The sequence below is a fragment of the Simochromis diagramma genome, unplaced genomic scaffold (genome assembly GCF_900408965.1).
Source record: "Simochromis diagramma unplaced genomic scaffold, fSimDia1.1 OVJJ01000449.1, whole genome shotgun sequence".
Taxonomy (NCBI): Eukaryota; Metazoa; Chordata; class Actinopteri; order Cichliformes; family Cichlidae; genus Simochromis; species Simochromis diagramma.
Window position 1 is genome coordinate 2,161,924 of NW_024387274.1, and position 14,903 is coordinate 2,176,826.

Consider the following 14,903-nt stretch of genomic DNA (forward strand, 5'->3'; position numbering starts at 1 on the left):
CGGTGTTCCCCACGAGAGGAGCAAGGATGGTAGCAAGGTGTTTTGCAATGTTATAAGTGGCTGAGTTTATGCTACTGACTATGGGTCTGAGTGGGACAGCTTCCTTGTGGATTTTAGGAAGTCCGTAAATGCAGGGTATGGCATCCCCTGGGTAAAGGCGGTGATATGTAAGGTGGTCAATGATCATATTGCCGTACATTTTGGGAGGAACACCCTTCAACTGGTGCGGGACTATGAAAGGGAATCAAGGAAACTAGCGGATTATAGGAACCATCTCCGTTTCAATCTAAGATGCAGACAAAGCAGAGTTGTTCCTAAGAGCCTGCGCCTTGGATCCACTGTCAGGGGATACAGAGCAGACTTGATTCTACAGAGAGCACAAAATCACCTTTTAAGTGAAAGGATAAGACAGGTCCATTTCACTATAGATGCCCTCCAGATCAAGCTCAGCCAGACTCTGCAGGAACTGGAAACCCTTCTACCCTCTCCAATCTTAGAAGAGGTTTACAAGTTTGTGGACAAGGCTCAGCGGGCCCAACACTCTAAAGGAAAAGAAAGACAACGCAGGAAATTTCACACCTTGCTTTCAAAAACACACACTCCTCATTCTGAACCTACACAACCCAGAGAAGAAAACACACCTGAAGACAGTCAGGAGAAATGGGTTAAGAACTTTTCAGACCGGAATCTCACTGAACCTGAAAAGAGAGTATTAGCCAAAGGACTCAATTTTGCCATTTCTCCACAACAGTTGCCCATAGTGGACCTCATCACAGCCACAGAAACCGCCATACGGATTAATAAATTATCACAGACAGAAGCAGAGCAAATCAGGATGAAAGTCTCAGCCACCCTCTCCAGTGCCAAAGTCCCTCCGTCCAACCTCACAATACAAGAAAAGAAGGCCGTCGCTTCCCTGAGCAAAGACCACAACATCACTGTTTTACCAGCTGATAAGGGAAGATGCACCGTGGTCCTAAACACTACAGATTACCACACAAAGATCACTACTCTCCTCAGTGACAACAATACCTACGAAGCCTTGAAGCGAGACCCCACAAGCAGCTACAAAAAGAAAGTTATAGCTTGCCTTCAAGACTTTGAAAAGGACAAAGTCATTGACCGCCTTACATATCACCGCCTTTACCCAGGGGATGCCATACCCTGCATTTACGAACTTCCTAAAATCCACAAGGAAGCTGTCCCACTCAGACCCATAGTCAGTAGCATAAACTCAGCCACTTTCCAAACACCTTGCTACCATCCTTGCTCCTCTCGTGGGGAACACCCCACACCACATCAAGAACTCCACCGACTTCACCGACAAGGTCCAGAAACTTCCCCTGGATCCAGATGAAACCATGGTGTCCTTTGATGTAGTCTCTCTCTTCACTTGCATACCCACCATGGAGGCCGTGGAGACTGTCAGAAAACGACTACAAGAAGACAGCTCCTTGGAGGACAGGACCAATTTCACCCCGATCAGATTTGCACACTGTTAGACCTCTGCCTCACCACAACATACTTCAAATACAACAAAGGCTTCTACAGACAAAAACATGGCTGTGCCAATGGGCTCCCCCGTGTCACCTATTGTAGCGGGGGGATATTCTCCCACTAGGTTTAAATCTGGGACTCTCCACCATTTGACCTTAGAACTGAAGAAGCTTCTCGGATGAGAGGTGAAACGTCTTCAAGCAACTTAAAGAAGTCCAGACGCTTTTCTTTGCAAGCTCCTTTGACTACGATGACCTGGATGACTGAGAACCTTCACAGACATTTTGGAGATTTACTTTCCAGGATGATTGAGAATGCATCAAGACGCTTTATGAACTGTGTTAATTCTACCTCCGTGTGCCCAGGTTACTATCCGGGGTTTGTGTCTGCCACCTGCCTGTCCTCCTGCCTGCTCAGATCTCTAAGTGCACCATCTGTCCTCATCCCTGCCTCCACGGATTCGCTTCCCACAGACTCGCTCCCCCTCTTCTGAGCCCCACGGTCCGGCTCTGATCGTAAGCCAAATTACTATAGCCCTGTTTAGTAATGTCCCTCAATCCAACTGCTCACTAGTAATTTTCTCCCCTTTCCGTTGCAGCCTCCCACGGTCCTGATTATGGCTTCCCTGTGTAATTTGTCTTCCCGGTTTCCTTCAGTTCTGCGATTTTGCTTCCTTGGTTGTTCCGGGTCACCTTTTGGTAAAACAATAAAATCTGCACATGCTCACATTAAGCGTATTGAGTCTGCTTTTGGATCCTGCTTGTGTGCATGAACTGCGGTTCATGACAATAGGAGGTTAGGGTGAGGGTACCGTCGTTCTACTGGATTTCATCCATAACCCGGCGCGTAGTATAGGAACACTGAAAGTCATCTTTCGCGTTCCTATGGAACACCTTGGGACGTGACAAACCGTCAGTATATTACACCTCAAGAGTGAGAACGGTCTGCTATTTTCACTGAAACAAGCTAAATTCTCTCTAAATCTTTCTTAGAATGTTATATATTTGCTGCAGATTACCATTTGAGAAAAACTGTCTCTTTGACATAATGATAATCATTATTGTACACCTACAGTTTACTACCCCACTAACTTTGAAATGTTGGCTTAACAGACAAGAGTTATCTGTTTAGCCAAAGGTAATCCATCACTCACTGGCAAATGCTGCGAAAAGAAAATACCATGAACCATTACATACCTTCTTTATTTTATTTTCTGTATTTCATGCCACAACTATGAAAGTCAATGCTAACATGGTGTGTTAGTCTATTACACACTGCTCTTGTTGTGCAAGATCTGCAATATGGTATACTATAGTTCATATATCGTATGGTTGATTCTGCTTTTTCTAGCTAGCACAAATCCACTAAACAGTAATAATCCTAAACTCTGAAAGTCCAAGCAAAGAGATGGAAAAAGAAGACATAAAAAGAAAAGAACTGTAAGAGAAATATTCAGGCACTTAGAAAAACTCTCAAATCCTTGGCTACACTTTGCTTCATGACATTGTACATGTATTTCACAGACTGATCCTGATCCCATCTTGTGGAGTAGGATATTGTCTTTTGAAGACAAGACCAACAAATTAAAGGGTTTTCAGGTATTTCACAAAACATCCAGGTATTTCACAAAACATCCACATTGCTATTTACATGTGATCCTAGCACTCAATAGCTACATATTCTCACGACGTATTCCCTTAGTCAATTTTATAACCGCTACTGTACAACATGAATTGAACATTCAGATTCAGAGAAAATACATCACTTGTTTGCAGGACAACTTAAAATTATTGTTTTGTGGAGAGAATATAATTTCTTGTACTTTTCCATATGTATCTTTTTTTATCAGTACTGGTTTTCCATCTGGTTTCTATTAGCCTTCAATGCTAATGTGTTTCAATTAGCACAAAGTTATAAAACAAAAACAGAATCATCAGAACAGTGTGGCCTGTTACAAAGGAATGCAATGAAGAGATAATTCTGAGACTGAAGGAAACACCACCAACAATTAGAGTCAGCTGCAACTGACATTTAGTATTGTGCTCCCTTTGCTCAGTACAGACATACAAAGATTTACTCTGATTGACAACAGCAATAGCAATAAACAAAGATGCCACAAACTGAAGGAACAAATGCACAGTACAATATAGCAACCTGTAGTTGTAGCATGTTTTTGAGTTGTCATCATGTGATCAACATACTATCAGTAATATTCTGGAGGGAAACCTGGAAGTCTTGTCTGATCTCTTCATGGCACCTTTGGCATGATTATAATCTGGAAAATGTAAAAACTTGAAGGCCCGTATCCTCTAGAAAGGCCAAAGCCAGAGTTTATGTTCATGATTAGAGTAATAAAAAACAGAAATAATGATTTATAGAGGGCTTGGGATAGGAGTGAAGAGTGGAGTCAGTTACTACACTAGTCAGATAACCTTCTGCTAACCCAGCTGCTTTCTATACTGAAGCTGAATGCAAGCAAACGTAGATCTTCCACATCTGTTTTTGTGTAGAGATCTTAGTTTGGTACAAATTCCTTCCGAGTCCCTTACAGTTCCTGGATAAAATGAGGGGATTGTTCCATCAGGATGTACTGGAAGAAATCCTAAGCTGTTAATGTGGCTGACTTCTGACTCTATGACTCAGACTTTGTCTCACGATTGAGTACTTCCATGAATAAAAGAAACTTCTACAGGGTCCATGACCAAAGTCCCTCATATGTTGGTGTTACTCATCATATCCTACCCCTCAACATTAAGGGTTTTCAATTAAACTGCATTACCAAGCACATTACGTTTCCTGCTGTGGTGGCACTGAAGGCAAGAGTTCATATTCAAAACCAAATACTACACTGGATGTTATTACTTCCAGCCAACTATGCCAAGTTTGTTGATATTTTAAGATCCTCTTCTAACCATTAATATGCTAAAATATGAATCAAACGTCTTGAAACATTTGTGTATAAATTCATAATGAACAACTCCAAAACAGAGAGATTATTATGAATCCTGTTCTTAACAAGACTTAGAGCCCACTGATTGTGTCCTCCAGATTGTATAAAAAACAAGAAAGCTCTTTGAAAGTTGCAATATGATGTCAGGACACATTTAAATTTCACACATTTCACATTTTCAGACAGCCTCTGTAGGAAGACATTCAAACATACATATGTTTCTGCCAAGCATAGCGTGATGTGGATGTGATGGTCAAGTTTCAACTTTGGGAAGTTCAATTAATGTCTGGATACAACCACACTCTGCAGCTTTCAAAGCCCCTGAAAATGCTTTTACTTCAAACAACCACTTACTTAAAAGGTTTCAAGCTAAGAAAAATGTCAGTTGTGATTTAACAGTGTAAGAACCCAATGACGTTTGCTGGGATGTTTGATCACTCAAATCTAATCAGACCTTGATGAAGCAGACTATTCCACTTTAAATATTCAAAATATTTAAATGAAACACTGACATCATTGTAGATTGATTATTTACATATTTGAAGTTTTCAGCGGTTTTACTCTTTAATCAATAAATTTGCAATTTGTGAAAACACACACACACACACACACACACACACACACACACACACACACACACACACACACGGACATACCACAGATAGCTCCATCCTGTACAGGAGCTTAGTTTGTGCATTTTAAGCTGAAGTGACTTAGTTTAGTTTAGTGATTTAAAATGTTTGATAAAAGAAGTGAAGTTTTTAATGTTGCAATACACAGAAACACCATGGAATATGTAATTGCTGCAGTGATAGTAGACTGACACGAACACATTCGATCCAACGCAAACACATTTGGAAAAAAAAGTAAATTCCAGACTTTGGACATATTTGCAAAAATGGATCATATTCATATTCCAAATGATCTTACTGTGGACTTTGACGTTTCTATGATAGCTAACCAAACAAACCAATGGACCTTCCCATTATTATCTGCAACCAGATAATGCCTAAATCAACAAGCACACTGCAAATGCAAAACATCAGATTTAGTGGTATTAAGCATGGTGTCTGACTATATGTTGGACAAGTCAGTGTTTGGTGGGTTTTATTATTGTAAGGTCTTTACCTTACAATATAAAGCGCATTGCGGCAACTGTTATTGTGGTTTGGTGCAATATAAGGAAAACTGAACTGAACTGGTTGCCAGGAGAACGGTGCTTGTCTGACTGCATTGTGCCAAGTGTAAAGTTTAGTGGAGGGGGGACTATGGTGTGCTATTGTTTTTCAGGAGCTGGGCTCTGCCCCTTAGCCCCAGTGAAACGAACTCTTAATGTTTCTGCATAACAAGATGTTTAGGATAGATTCTTGCTCACTTTGTGGGAACAGTTTGGGGATGTTCCCTACATTTTCCAACATGACTGTGCATCAATGCACAAAGCAAGCTCCCTAAAAACATGGATGAGAGCATTTGGTGTGGAAGAACTTGACTGGTCTGCACAGGATCCTGACCTCAACTCAACAGAACACCTTTGGGATGAAACAGAACAGAGACTGTGAGCTGGGCCCTCTCGTCCTGCATCACTGCATGAGCTAACCAAAGCACTTTTTGAAAAATCTTTCAAAAGTTCCCATAAACACACTCCTAAACCTCGTGGAAAGCCTTCCCAGAAGAGCTGACGCTGTTATAGCTGCAACATTTGGGCCGACATCACATTAAACTCTATGGATTAAAAACGGGATGTCACTCAAGTTCATGTGCTTGTGAAAGTGAACCAGTAATTTTAGCAATATGGTGTATTTTAATAGCACTTTCTGGCTTTTAAACGCCTTGTTTTTTTTTAGCTATTTGTTTTTAGCTTTTTTAGCTTTTCTTTTTAGCTATGTTGTTATGGTACCACATATGACTTTACAGGCTTTTAATGTAATGCCTCAATGCCTGACCTGTGCAGTTTATCATGGCAGCACGTCGCTAAAACCATAATAAAATAGCTTGTTATAACAAGATACTTTTATGTCATAAAAACGTATTATTTGTGCAATTACTTTTTCTACACAAAGGGGGTAGTTTTAAAAATGGTTAGTAAGCTTTTCATAATAAACTTGTAAATAAAATTAAAAAGCCACATTATTGGCTACATTTAATGCTATATCCCAATTATAACCCTACATTTGAAAAGACCTTGTTGTATTGTAGCTACAAAAACCTAAAATTTAAGATTGTCAGCAATCTAGACAGATAGATCAATCAACAGATAGACGGCAAATGAAACAGACAAATGGGAAAAACAGTGTGTCATGTTTTACAAATAATTTTGCTTTTTTCAGATGTTCCACTGCCTCTACAAAAGTCATTACCATTTAAATATTTAAACCTGAGATTCTAATTTTTCAAGACTTTCTTTGTACTGTAAAAACCAAAATGTTGGTGCGGCCTTCCTCCTGTCATCTTAGTCATGAGCAAACCCTATCAAAGACAGACAGTCAAAATACATTTTGATGCTCATATTACATAAACGTTTGGTATAGTAAATGCTAAAAATGTAAATAAACATTTTGGTGTTCACCAGGTTTCTGCTGAACACAGTCATGGGGCCACTGCTGTCAGACAACAGTGCTTATGTCATCAGTCTCGTCTGCTTTTTTCGGCTTACTGGGGAAGAGACTTGAGGTACTCCAGATGGCGTCGCGCGTCCTCCTGGTTCTGACGTACATAATACACCACATATGAAATGACCATAGCAAACCAACCGAACATGGTTACGAGCATAGCATAATCTGTGGTCCTTTTTGCCAAGTTACAGAGATCTATGTCTACCGCCAAGAACGGCTGTCCCTCCTGGTCGTGGAGCTCCGAGCTTCTGCAGAGAACCCGGGCAGCAGCCTCATGGTTATGGGCCATTCCTCCAATAGCCTGCTGAAGGGCGCAGTCACAATGCCAGGGGTTATCGTTCACAATAATCCGGGCCTTCAGTCGAGCAAAGGCATCCTTGTGTACGCTAGTGATGCGATTGTGGGAAAGGTCCAGCACCTGTAAAGTTGCCTCTATGCCAGTGAAGGCACCTTCCCCTAAAGTCTCCACTGCATTGTAAGAAAGGTTTAGCTCCCTCAAAAACCTAAGTCCATGGAAGGCGAGATCGGGAACGCTGCCGATCTGGTTGTGGTCCAGCCTCAGCAAGACAGTGTCAACTGGTAGACTGGGAGGAATCTCTTTGAGGCGGGACTGACTGCAGGTAACATTGAAGCCATGGAGGTGGGAATCGCGTTGGCATATGCAGCCCTTTGGACACATGCTGGCCGAGGGAAAGCACAAGGCCATTAGGACAAGGCTCTGAAGGAGCAGGCACATGGGGATGGAGCGCGACAGCCACAAGTCCAGCAGAGTCATGCTGACCGACTGTCAGCAGCATCCCGCCTCGGGCCACAGCACCACCACTGGTCGCTTACACACATTGCATAGTAGCGACTGGCTTTCGCAATTTACCCACTGAAGATATGGAAGCGTGAACAGATGTTATCATACTGCGTTGTGGCCTGAAATGAGATAAGACAGAGTCAGTCAAACATATCAGCTAAAAATATAGTATAGTCAAAGGTTCATCATTTAAATGATCTTAAATGTGGCAGGTAAAATTTCATGAAAGTAGAATTCATGATAGATGATCAAATATAATCAATAATCAAAATTATACAATGAATCCAAATAAGTTTTCTACCAGTGAAAGATATTCATTCATTGGATTCATTGGATATTCATTCTGCTAAAGAGAATGAATATCCAGAGCCTGACTTTACCAACAGCATCATCAGAATAAAAGTGTTTCTGAAAGACTAAGAGTAAAACCTTTTATACTGGATTAGTGCATAATCATAAAATGTATGATTGATCGGTTTAATAGTAATATGATGAAATAATAGTGCAAGCATTATCTTACTCTTGTCAATAGAATCAAAATTTAACACAAGTAGAGATAAAAAGATGAATGCTGAATAATTCTGAGGCTTATCATACCATCTGTTAAGTATAACACAATGCTGGATACCCAAACAGGATACGCAAAAGTGGGTGTGCATATGGGCAATGTTTTACTTTAGTGATGCTCCACACAATTTCAGTCTCAGAAGATGAGACAATGGAAGCCACAGGGCGTGAAGGTGAATGTCAGACAAGATCAGACTGTCGGTGTGCACGGGTTGGATGTCAGGATGGAGAGTGTCTCCAGGGCGGAGAGGCTGGTAACCGGAGGTGACTTCAGTGGACATGTAGGTCGAGTGAACAGAGGTGACAAGTATATATGTATTAAGGAGAGGCATGCAGAAGGACAGATGGTGGATTTTGCCAAAAGGACAGAAACGGCCGTGGTGACCATGTAGCCTACTTCAAGAAGAAGCAACATAGAGTGAGGTATAAGAGTAGAAGAAGGTAGACCATATCTAATGCAGAAGGTGCAATCTGAAAAGGACAGGAGATTATAAAATGTAGAAAGGATTGTAGATTGTAGGATGACTCTGGAAATCAAAATGTGGAAGCAAGTGAAGGCGGAAGCAACGATGAAATGGTGAAAGCTGGAGTTGAGACAGGTTCTGTGTGGTAGAGACGAATTACCAGGTGACTGTGAAAATACAGCTGCAGTAGTGAGGGAGACTGCCAAGAAGGTGTTTGGTGTATCCACTGGAAAATATTCAAAGAGTTTAGTAATGAACACATTTGATAGCCAGGGAGACGAAGAAAACACCAGCAAACTTTATGGGAAACTATGCATAACACAAAGAGAGAGCTGGCAAAGCAAAAGGCTCAAAGCGAGTTATATCTGAGGCTGGACAATAAAGAAGAAGAAAAGCATTTGTATCAATTAGCAGAGAGAAAGACGGCAAGACTGAGCTGTGAAAAGATGTGCAACAGGTTGGTGTGAGTAAGGAGATTGGTGAAATGTGTTAACAAATGAAGACTGTCTTCCTTCTCTCCCCCCAACCAATCACAGCAGATGGCCCCGCCCCTCCCTGAGCCTGGTTCTGCTGGAGGTTTCTTCCTGTTAAAAGGGAGTTTTTCCTTCCCACTGTCGCCAAAGTGCTTGCTCATAGGGGGTCATATGATTGTTGGGTTTTTCTCTGTATGTAGTATTGTAGGGTCGACCTTACAATATAAAGCGCCTTGAGGCGGCTGTTGTTGTGATTTGGGGCTGTATAAATAAAACTGAACTGAATTGAACTGAATTGAAAGACTGATGCAGTACTTTGAGGAGCTGCTGCATAAAGAATATTAGAGAGAGGAATGGTAGTGAATCAGGAAACACATCACTAAAAGCAGGAAATAAAGAAAGCTACAAAGATGATGAAGATAGAAAAGGTTTGGTCCGGATCACATTCACTACATTGCCAAAAGTACTTACTCACTCATCAGGTGTTCCAATCAATTCCATTCAAATCAGTTCAATTCAATTTTATTTATACAGCACCAAATCACAACAACAGTTACCTAAAGGCGATTATTTTAAAGTAAAACCCCTACAATAATACAAAGAAAACAAAGAAAACCCAACAATCATATGACCCCCTATGAGCAAGCACTTTGGCGACAGTGGGAAGGAAAAACTCCCTTTTAACAGGAAGAAACCTCCAGCAGAACCAGGCTCAGGGAGGGGCGGGGCCATCTGCTGTGATTGGGGTGAGTGGAGCAAAACAGAACAAGGACATGCTGTAGAAGAGAGCCAGATATTAATAACAACTAATAATTACAGGCAGAGTGGTCTACAAACACTGTAAGTGAAAAAGGTGAGTGAAGAAGAAACACCCAGTGCATCATGGGAATCCCCCGGCAGCCTACGTCTATTGCAGCATAACTAAGGGAGGATTCAGGGTCACCTGGTCCAGCCCTAACTATATGCTTTAGCAAAAAGGAAAGTTTGAAGCCTAATCTTGAAAGTAGAGATAGTGTCTGTCTCCTGAATCCAAACTGGAAGCTGGTTCCACAGAAGAGGGGCCTGAAAACTGAAGGCTCTGCCTCCCATTCTACTTTTAAATACTCTAGGAACAACAAGTAGGCCTGCAGAGCGAGAGCGAAGTGCTCTAATGGGTGATATGATATATGGTATCATAATGTTTAGCCTTTCTATAAAATACTGATATTTGCTTGCAGCACACAGAATAGAGATTTTGCTCATCGAACAGGCAAGACAGAAGACAGAAAGTGATCTAAGTGATCCATTGTGTCATAATTGATTACTTATGTTTTGGAAATCAAAGCATGAAACAATTACTTACCGCACTGCTAATGTTCTGTTATAAAATGCAAAATCTCAATTTATACATTAATTAAGTGTTGTTTCCTGCAAAATCCAGTAATTACTGCAATACAAATAGGCAGGCAGAAAGCACTCAACAACCATATCTATGTAAATGACACATGGACTGATTCTTATTTAGAGCTTTTCTGCTCTCCCGAAGCCCTTAAGGCGCTTTATACAACATGCCTCATTCACACAAACACTTTCTTCTTTCTATCTACCGATTATGCATATTCATAGAGCAACTTGGGCTTAGCATCCTGTCCAAGGATAGTTGACATGCAGGGATTTAACCATATATTTCTGCCTGAACTATGTTCTGCAAGTCAGTATTTTGACCTGAGCTACACACATGTGAATGTGTATTTCTGCTGGAAATATGTGGTGCATTGTTGCTTTACGACACTATTAGTAATCCTCACATTTACTCTTTCCAAATAAATTAACAGTCACAATGATCACAGTCTTGCAGAATTTATGCTCGAACAGAGCGAGCGTGTTCAACGTCTGCACTACTGCAGAGCCAGTCCGTCTGCCTGCAGTGAGCTCTGCTGTCAGATGAAGTATGTGCTACGACTGGTGTGTGGGCCTCTGTCACTCGTGTTGTTGTTGGTCTGTGAGCTGCGAAGAAGAGCAAAGACAGCGAGTGTTAAACACAGTGAAAAGTGTCACTGCAGCCACTGTCTGTGCTTTTCATGCTTTATTTTTTGATCACTGAAGTTGTTTTGCAGTTCTCTGGTGGTCTCCCTGCTTTATTCTGGCCCACTTATCACCAAAACAGGTAGGAGATTATTATTAGTCATTAGCATTCAACCCAGTCTTAATGAGGACTATACAAACAGCGCTTGCTGCCTCCACAGACTACGTTGTAGTCTGTGTACTTAAGAAGTTATTAACAACTCATATCTATTTTGTAATATTTTCCTATATCTTTTCTTGGGACTGTCCAATTAAAAACACCATCATCATTATCTGACCCCTCAACCTGAATGTAGGGAATAAAGCACACAAAGTTTATGGGAAACTGCAGAAACTGGCATCCTCACAATAAACGCTTTGCTGTTATTCAGCTGCAGTGCATCGTTTCTACTGCACTGAAACTATTGTTGCCTCTTAATGATGTTGAAATATGAGCCTTCTCCTCCCATCTCTGCTCGTCTGTAAAACTGTCTTACTGAACGCCACTGATGTGCTTTGTACTAAATGTATTTTCCCATTTTTATGCAGTTCAGAGTATGTTACCAAAACTGAAGTTAAGACATCTACAAATTTTGTGAGACCATGTGGAATTTATAATAATATGTAACTTTAAAATTATGCAAAGGTGATTTCTACATGATGGACAAGTCAGAATGTGCCCTTTTATTTTATTGAAGCTGTGCATAGCTGCATTCTTAAAACTGCCATCAGCAGTGATGGGAATAACGGCATTAAAAGTAACAGCGTTACTAACAGCGTTACTTTGTAACGAGTAATCTAACTAATTACTATTTCTATCGTTACAATGCTGTTACCGTTACTAACAAGAAAATGCGGTCGCGTTACTATTTTTCAACAAACAGACGGTTGAAGCTGTGTTCAGCTTACAGCATCTTATATCAGCTGCAGGAAGTAGCTGTAAGTAATCCGGGCGCTGCAGCTTTAAGCAGCTGCGCGCTCCCGTGGGCGGCAATCACTGTCTGCCCGACGATCACTTTTTGGCACAACACCTGAAGCTCAGGGGGCAAAACAGTCGCATGAGTGCTGCTGTTTGACTGAAGAAGAATAAAGTAGTCGTGCTAAGCCAATCACATGACGACTTAAAGACAAAGCAACAAGGTGATATATACCATTTTTTAAATTTGTGTTGATAGGCCACGTAAAACCAGAGTCATGATAAACAATATATATGCCTGTTTTTCCTCAATAGTTTCATCATGTTTACTGCCTAAGGACAGCGCAGCGAGCACTCTCTGCTTATCACCAAAAAATAAAAAACTGTGCTGTCTGTGCTGGTGGAAAAATGCACCATGTCGACCAATCAAAGAATGATATGGCAACATAACATTGGGTTGTTCAGGAAGACGGGGAAGTTTTAGGAGAGAGAGAGAGAGAGAGAGAGAGAGAGAGAGAGAGAGAGAGAGAGAGAGAGAGAGAGAGAGACCTGGAGTACCTGATGATTAAGTGCCGGCCATTCTGGCTACCGAGGGAATTTACAGCAGTGATTATTACGGCTGTTTACATTCCCCCACAAGCCGACACTGACCGTGCACTCAGGGAACTGTACAGCGCGATCAGCAGTGAGGAAACCGCACACCCAGAGGCGGCGTTTATCACGACCGGGGACTTTAACAAAGGAAACCTGAAGAAAGTTTCACCAAAACTCCACCAACACATCCATTTTAACACACGTGGAAACCGGCTACTCGACCACTGTTACACCTCTTTCCGGGATGCGTACAAAGCCCTCCCCCGCGCCCCATTCGGCCAATCAGATCACTGCTCCATCCTGCTCCTGCCCGCCTACAGAAGCAGAAGCTGAAACAGGAAGCTCCAACCCGGAGGGCGGTGCACTGTTGGACGGACCAATCGGAGTCTGCGCTGCGGGACTGTTTTGATCACGCGGACTGGGAAATGTTTCACGTGGCCGCCAGAGACATTGATGAATACACAGACTCAGTCTGTGGATTTATCAGGAAATGCGTGGAAGATGTCGTCCCATCCAGAACAGTTAAATCCTTCCCAAATCAAAAACCCTGGATTAACGGAGATGTTCGCGCGGCACGGAACACCGCCTTTGCCTCCGCGAACACATCGGACTACAAACATGCACATTACCAACTCCGGAAGACGATCAAAGCAGCCAAACGTGAGTACAGGGACAGGGTGGAGCAACAGTTTGACAACCCTAGGAGTATGTGGCAGGGACTAAACACGATCACAGACTTTAGAGGGAAAACCAGCACACCGCAGACCACGGCCTCTCTGTGTGAGGATCTAAACGTATTCTACGCTAGATTCGACGCAGCGAACACCATGAGACCGGACAGTGTGCGCACCGCGGATGACGTCAGTGCGTACACTGTGTCTGAGGAGGATGTGCGGAAGTGCTTCAGGAAGGTGAACGCACGCAAAGCTACTGGTCCGGACGGGATTCCCGGCCGCGTCCTCAAGTCATGCTCGGCTCAGCTGGCTGGAGTGTTCACGCACATCTTCAACCTTTCCCTCTCTCTGTCTGTAGTCCCAGCCTGCTTCAAAATGGCCACCATCGTCCCTGTACCCAAATCCTCCACCATCTCCTCATTGAACGACTGGCGACCTGTAGCCCTGACCCCCATCGTAAGCAAATGCTTCGAGAAGCTGGTCAGGGACTTCATCTGCTCTGCACTACCCGACTCACTGGACCCTCTACAGTTCGCATACCGCCACAACAGGTCCACTGATGATGCCATAGCCCTGACACTACACACTGCCCTGTCACACCTGGAGAAGAGAGACACGTATGTGAGGATGCTGTTTGTAGATTACAGCTCAGCATTCAATACCATCGTTCCCTCGAAGCTGGACAGGAAACTGCAGGATCTAGGACTGAGCAGCTCCCTCTGCAGCTGGATCCTTAGCTTCCTGTCTGACAGACGCCAGGTGGTCAGACTGGGCAGCATCACCCTCATCCCCCATCACCCTGAACACTGGTGCTCCACAGGGGTGTGTACTGAGCCCTCTCCTGTACTCACTCTACACCTACGACTGCACAGCCACTAACAGCTCCAACATCATTGTGAAGTTTGCGGACGACACTACAGTGGTGGGTCTTATCACCAACGGTGATGAGACGGCTTACAGGGAGGAGGTCAGCGCCCTGACCCACTGGTGTCAAGACAACCATCTCACCCTCAACGTCGCAAAGACAAAGGAGTTGATAGTGGACTTCCGGAGGTGCAGAGAAGTACACACCCCCATCACCATCAGCGGCGCTGCTGTGGAGAGAGTGAGCAGCTTCCGGTTCCTTGGCGTACATCTGGCTGAGGATCTTACGTGGTCAGTACACACAAACAAAACAGTGAAGAAGGCGCAGCAGCGCCTCTTCTTTCTCAGGAGACTGAAAAGATTCGGCATGAGCCCCCGCATCCTCAGGACCTTCTATCACTGTGCCATTGAGAGCATCCTCACTGGATGCATCACCACCTGGTACGG

At 42.9% G+C, this 14,903-nt stretch overlaps 1 protein-coding gene and 1 long non-coding RNA gene across 6 annotated transcripts in view; one reads left to right on the forward strand and one right to left on the reverse strand.

Annotated features, from left to right (window-relative positions):
• Positions 1–2,680: 2,680 nt before the first annotated feature.
• The window catches only part of lrrc3b (leucine rich repeat containing 3B), a 35,793-nt gene continuing 23,570 nt past the window's right edge, over positions 2,681–14,903 (reverse strand). For 3 of the 5 annotated variants that reach the window (XM_040002688.1, XM_040002691.1, XM_040002686.1), the window contains one exon: positions 2,681–7,980. In XM_040002688.1, the coding sequence (XP_039858622.1) occupies positions 7,097–7,834 (738 nt within the window). In that variant the 5' untranslated portion in view covers positions 7,835–7,980 and the 3' untranslated portion in view covers positions 2,681–7,096. Of the gene's footprint in view, positions 7,981–9,052; positions 9,466–14,903 lie in introns of those variants that run through there. The other 2 variants (XM_040002689.1, XM_040002690.1) reach the window with 2 other exon arrangements.
• LOC120715619 lies at positions 7,136–12,291 on the forward strand. The gene is made up of 3 exons (XR_005691687.1): positions 7,136–7,147; positions 7,958–7,959; positions 12,141–12,291. It is a non-coding gene; the product is annotated as an uncharacterized LOC120715619 (long non-coding RNA).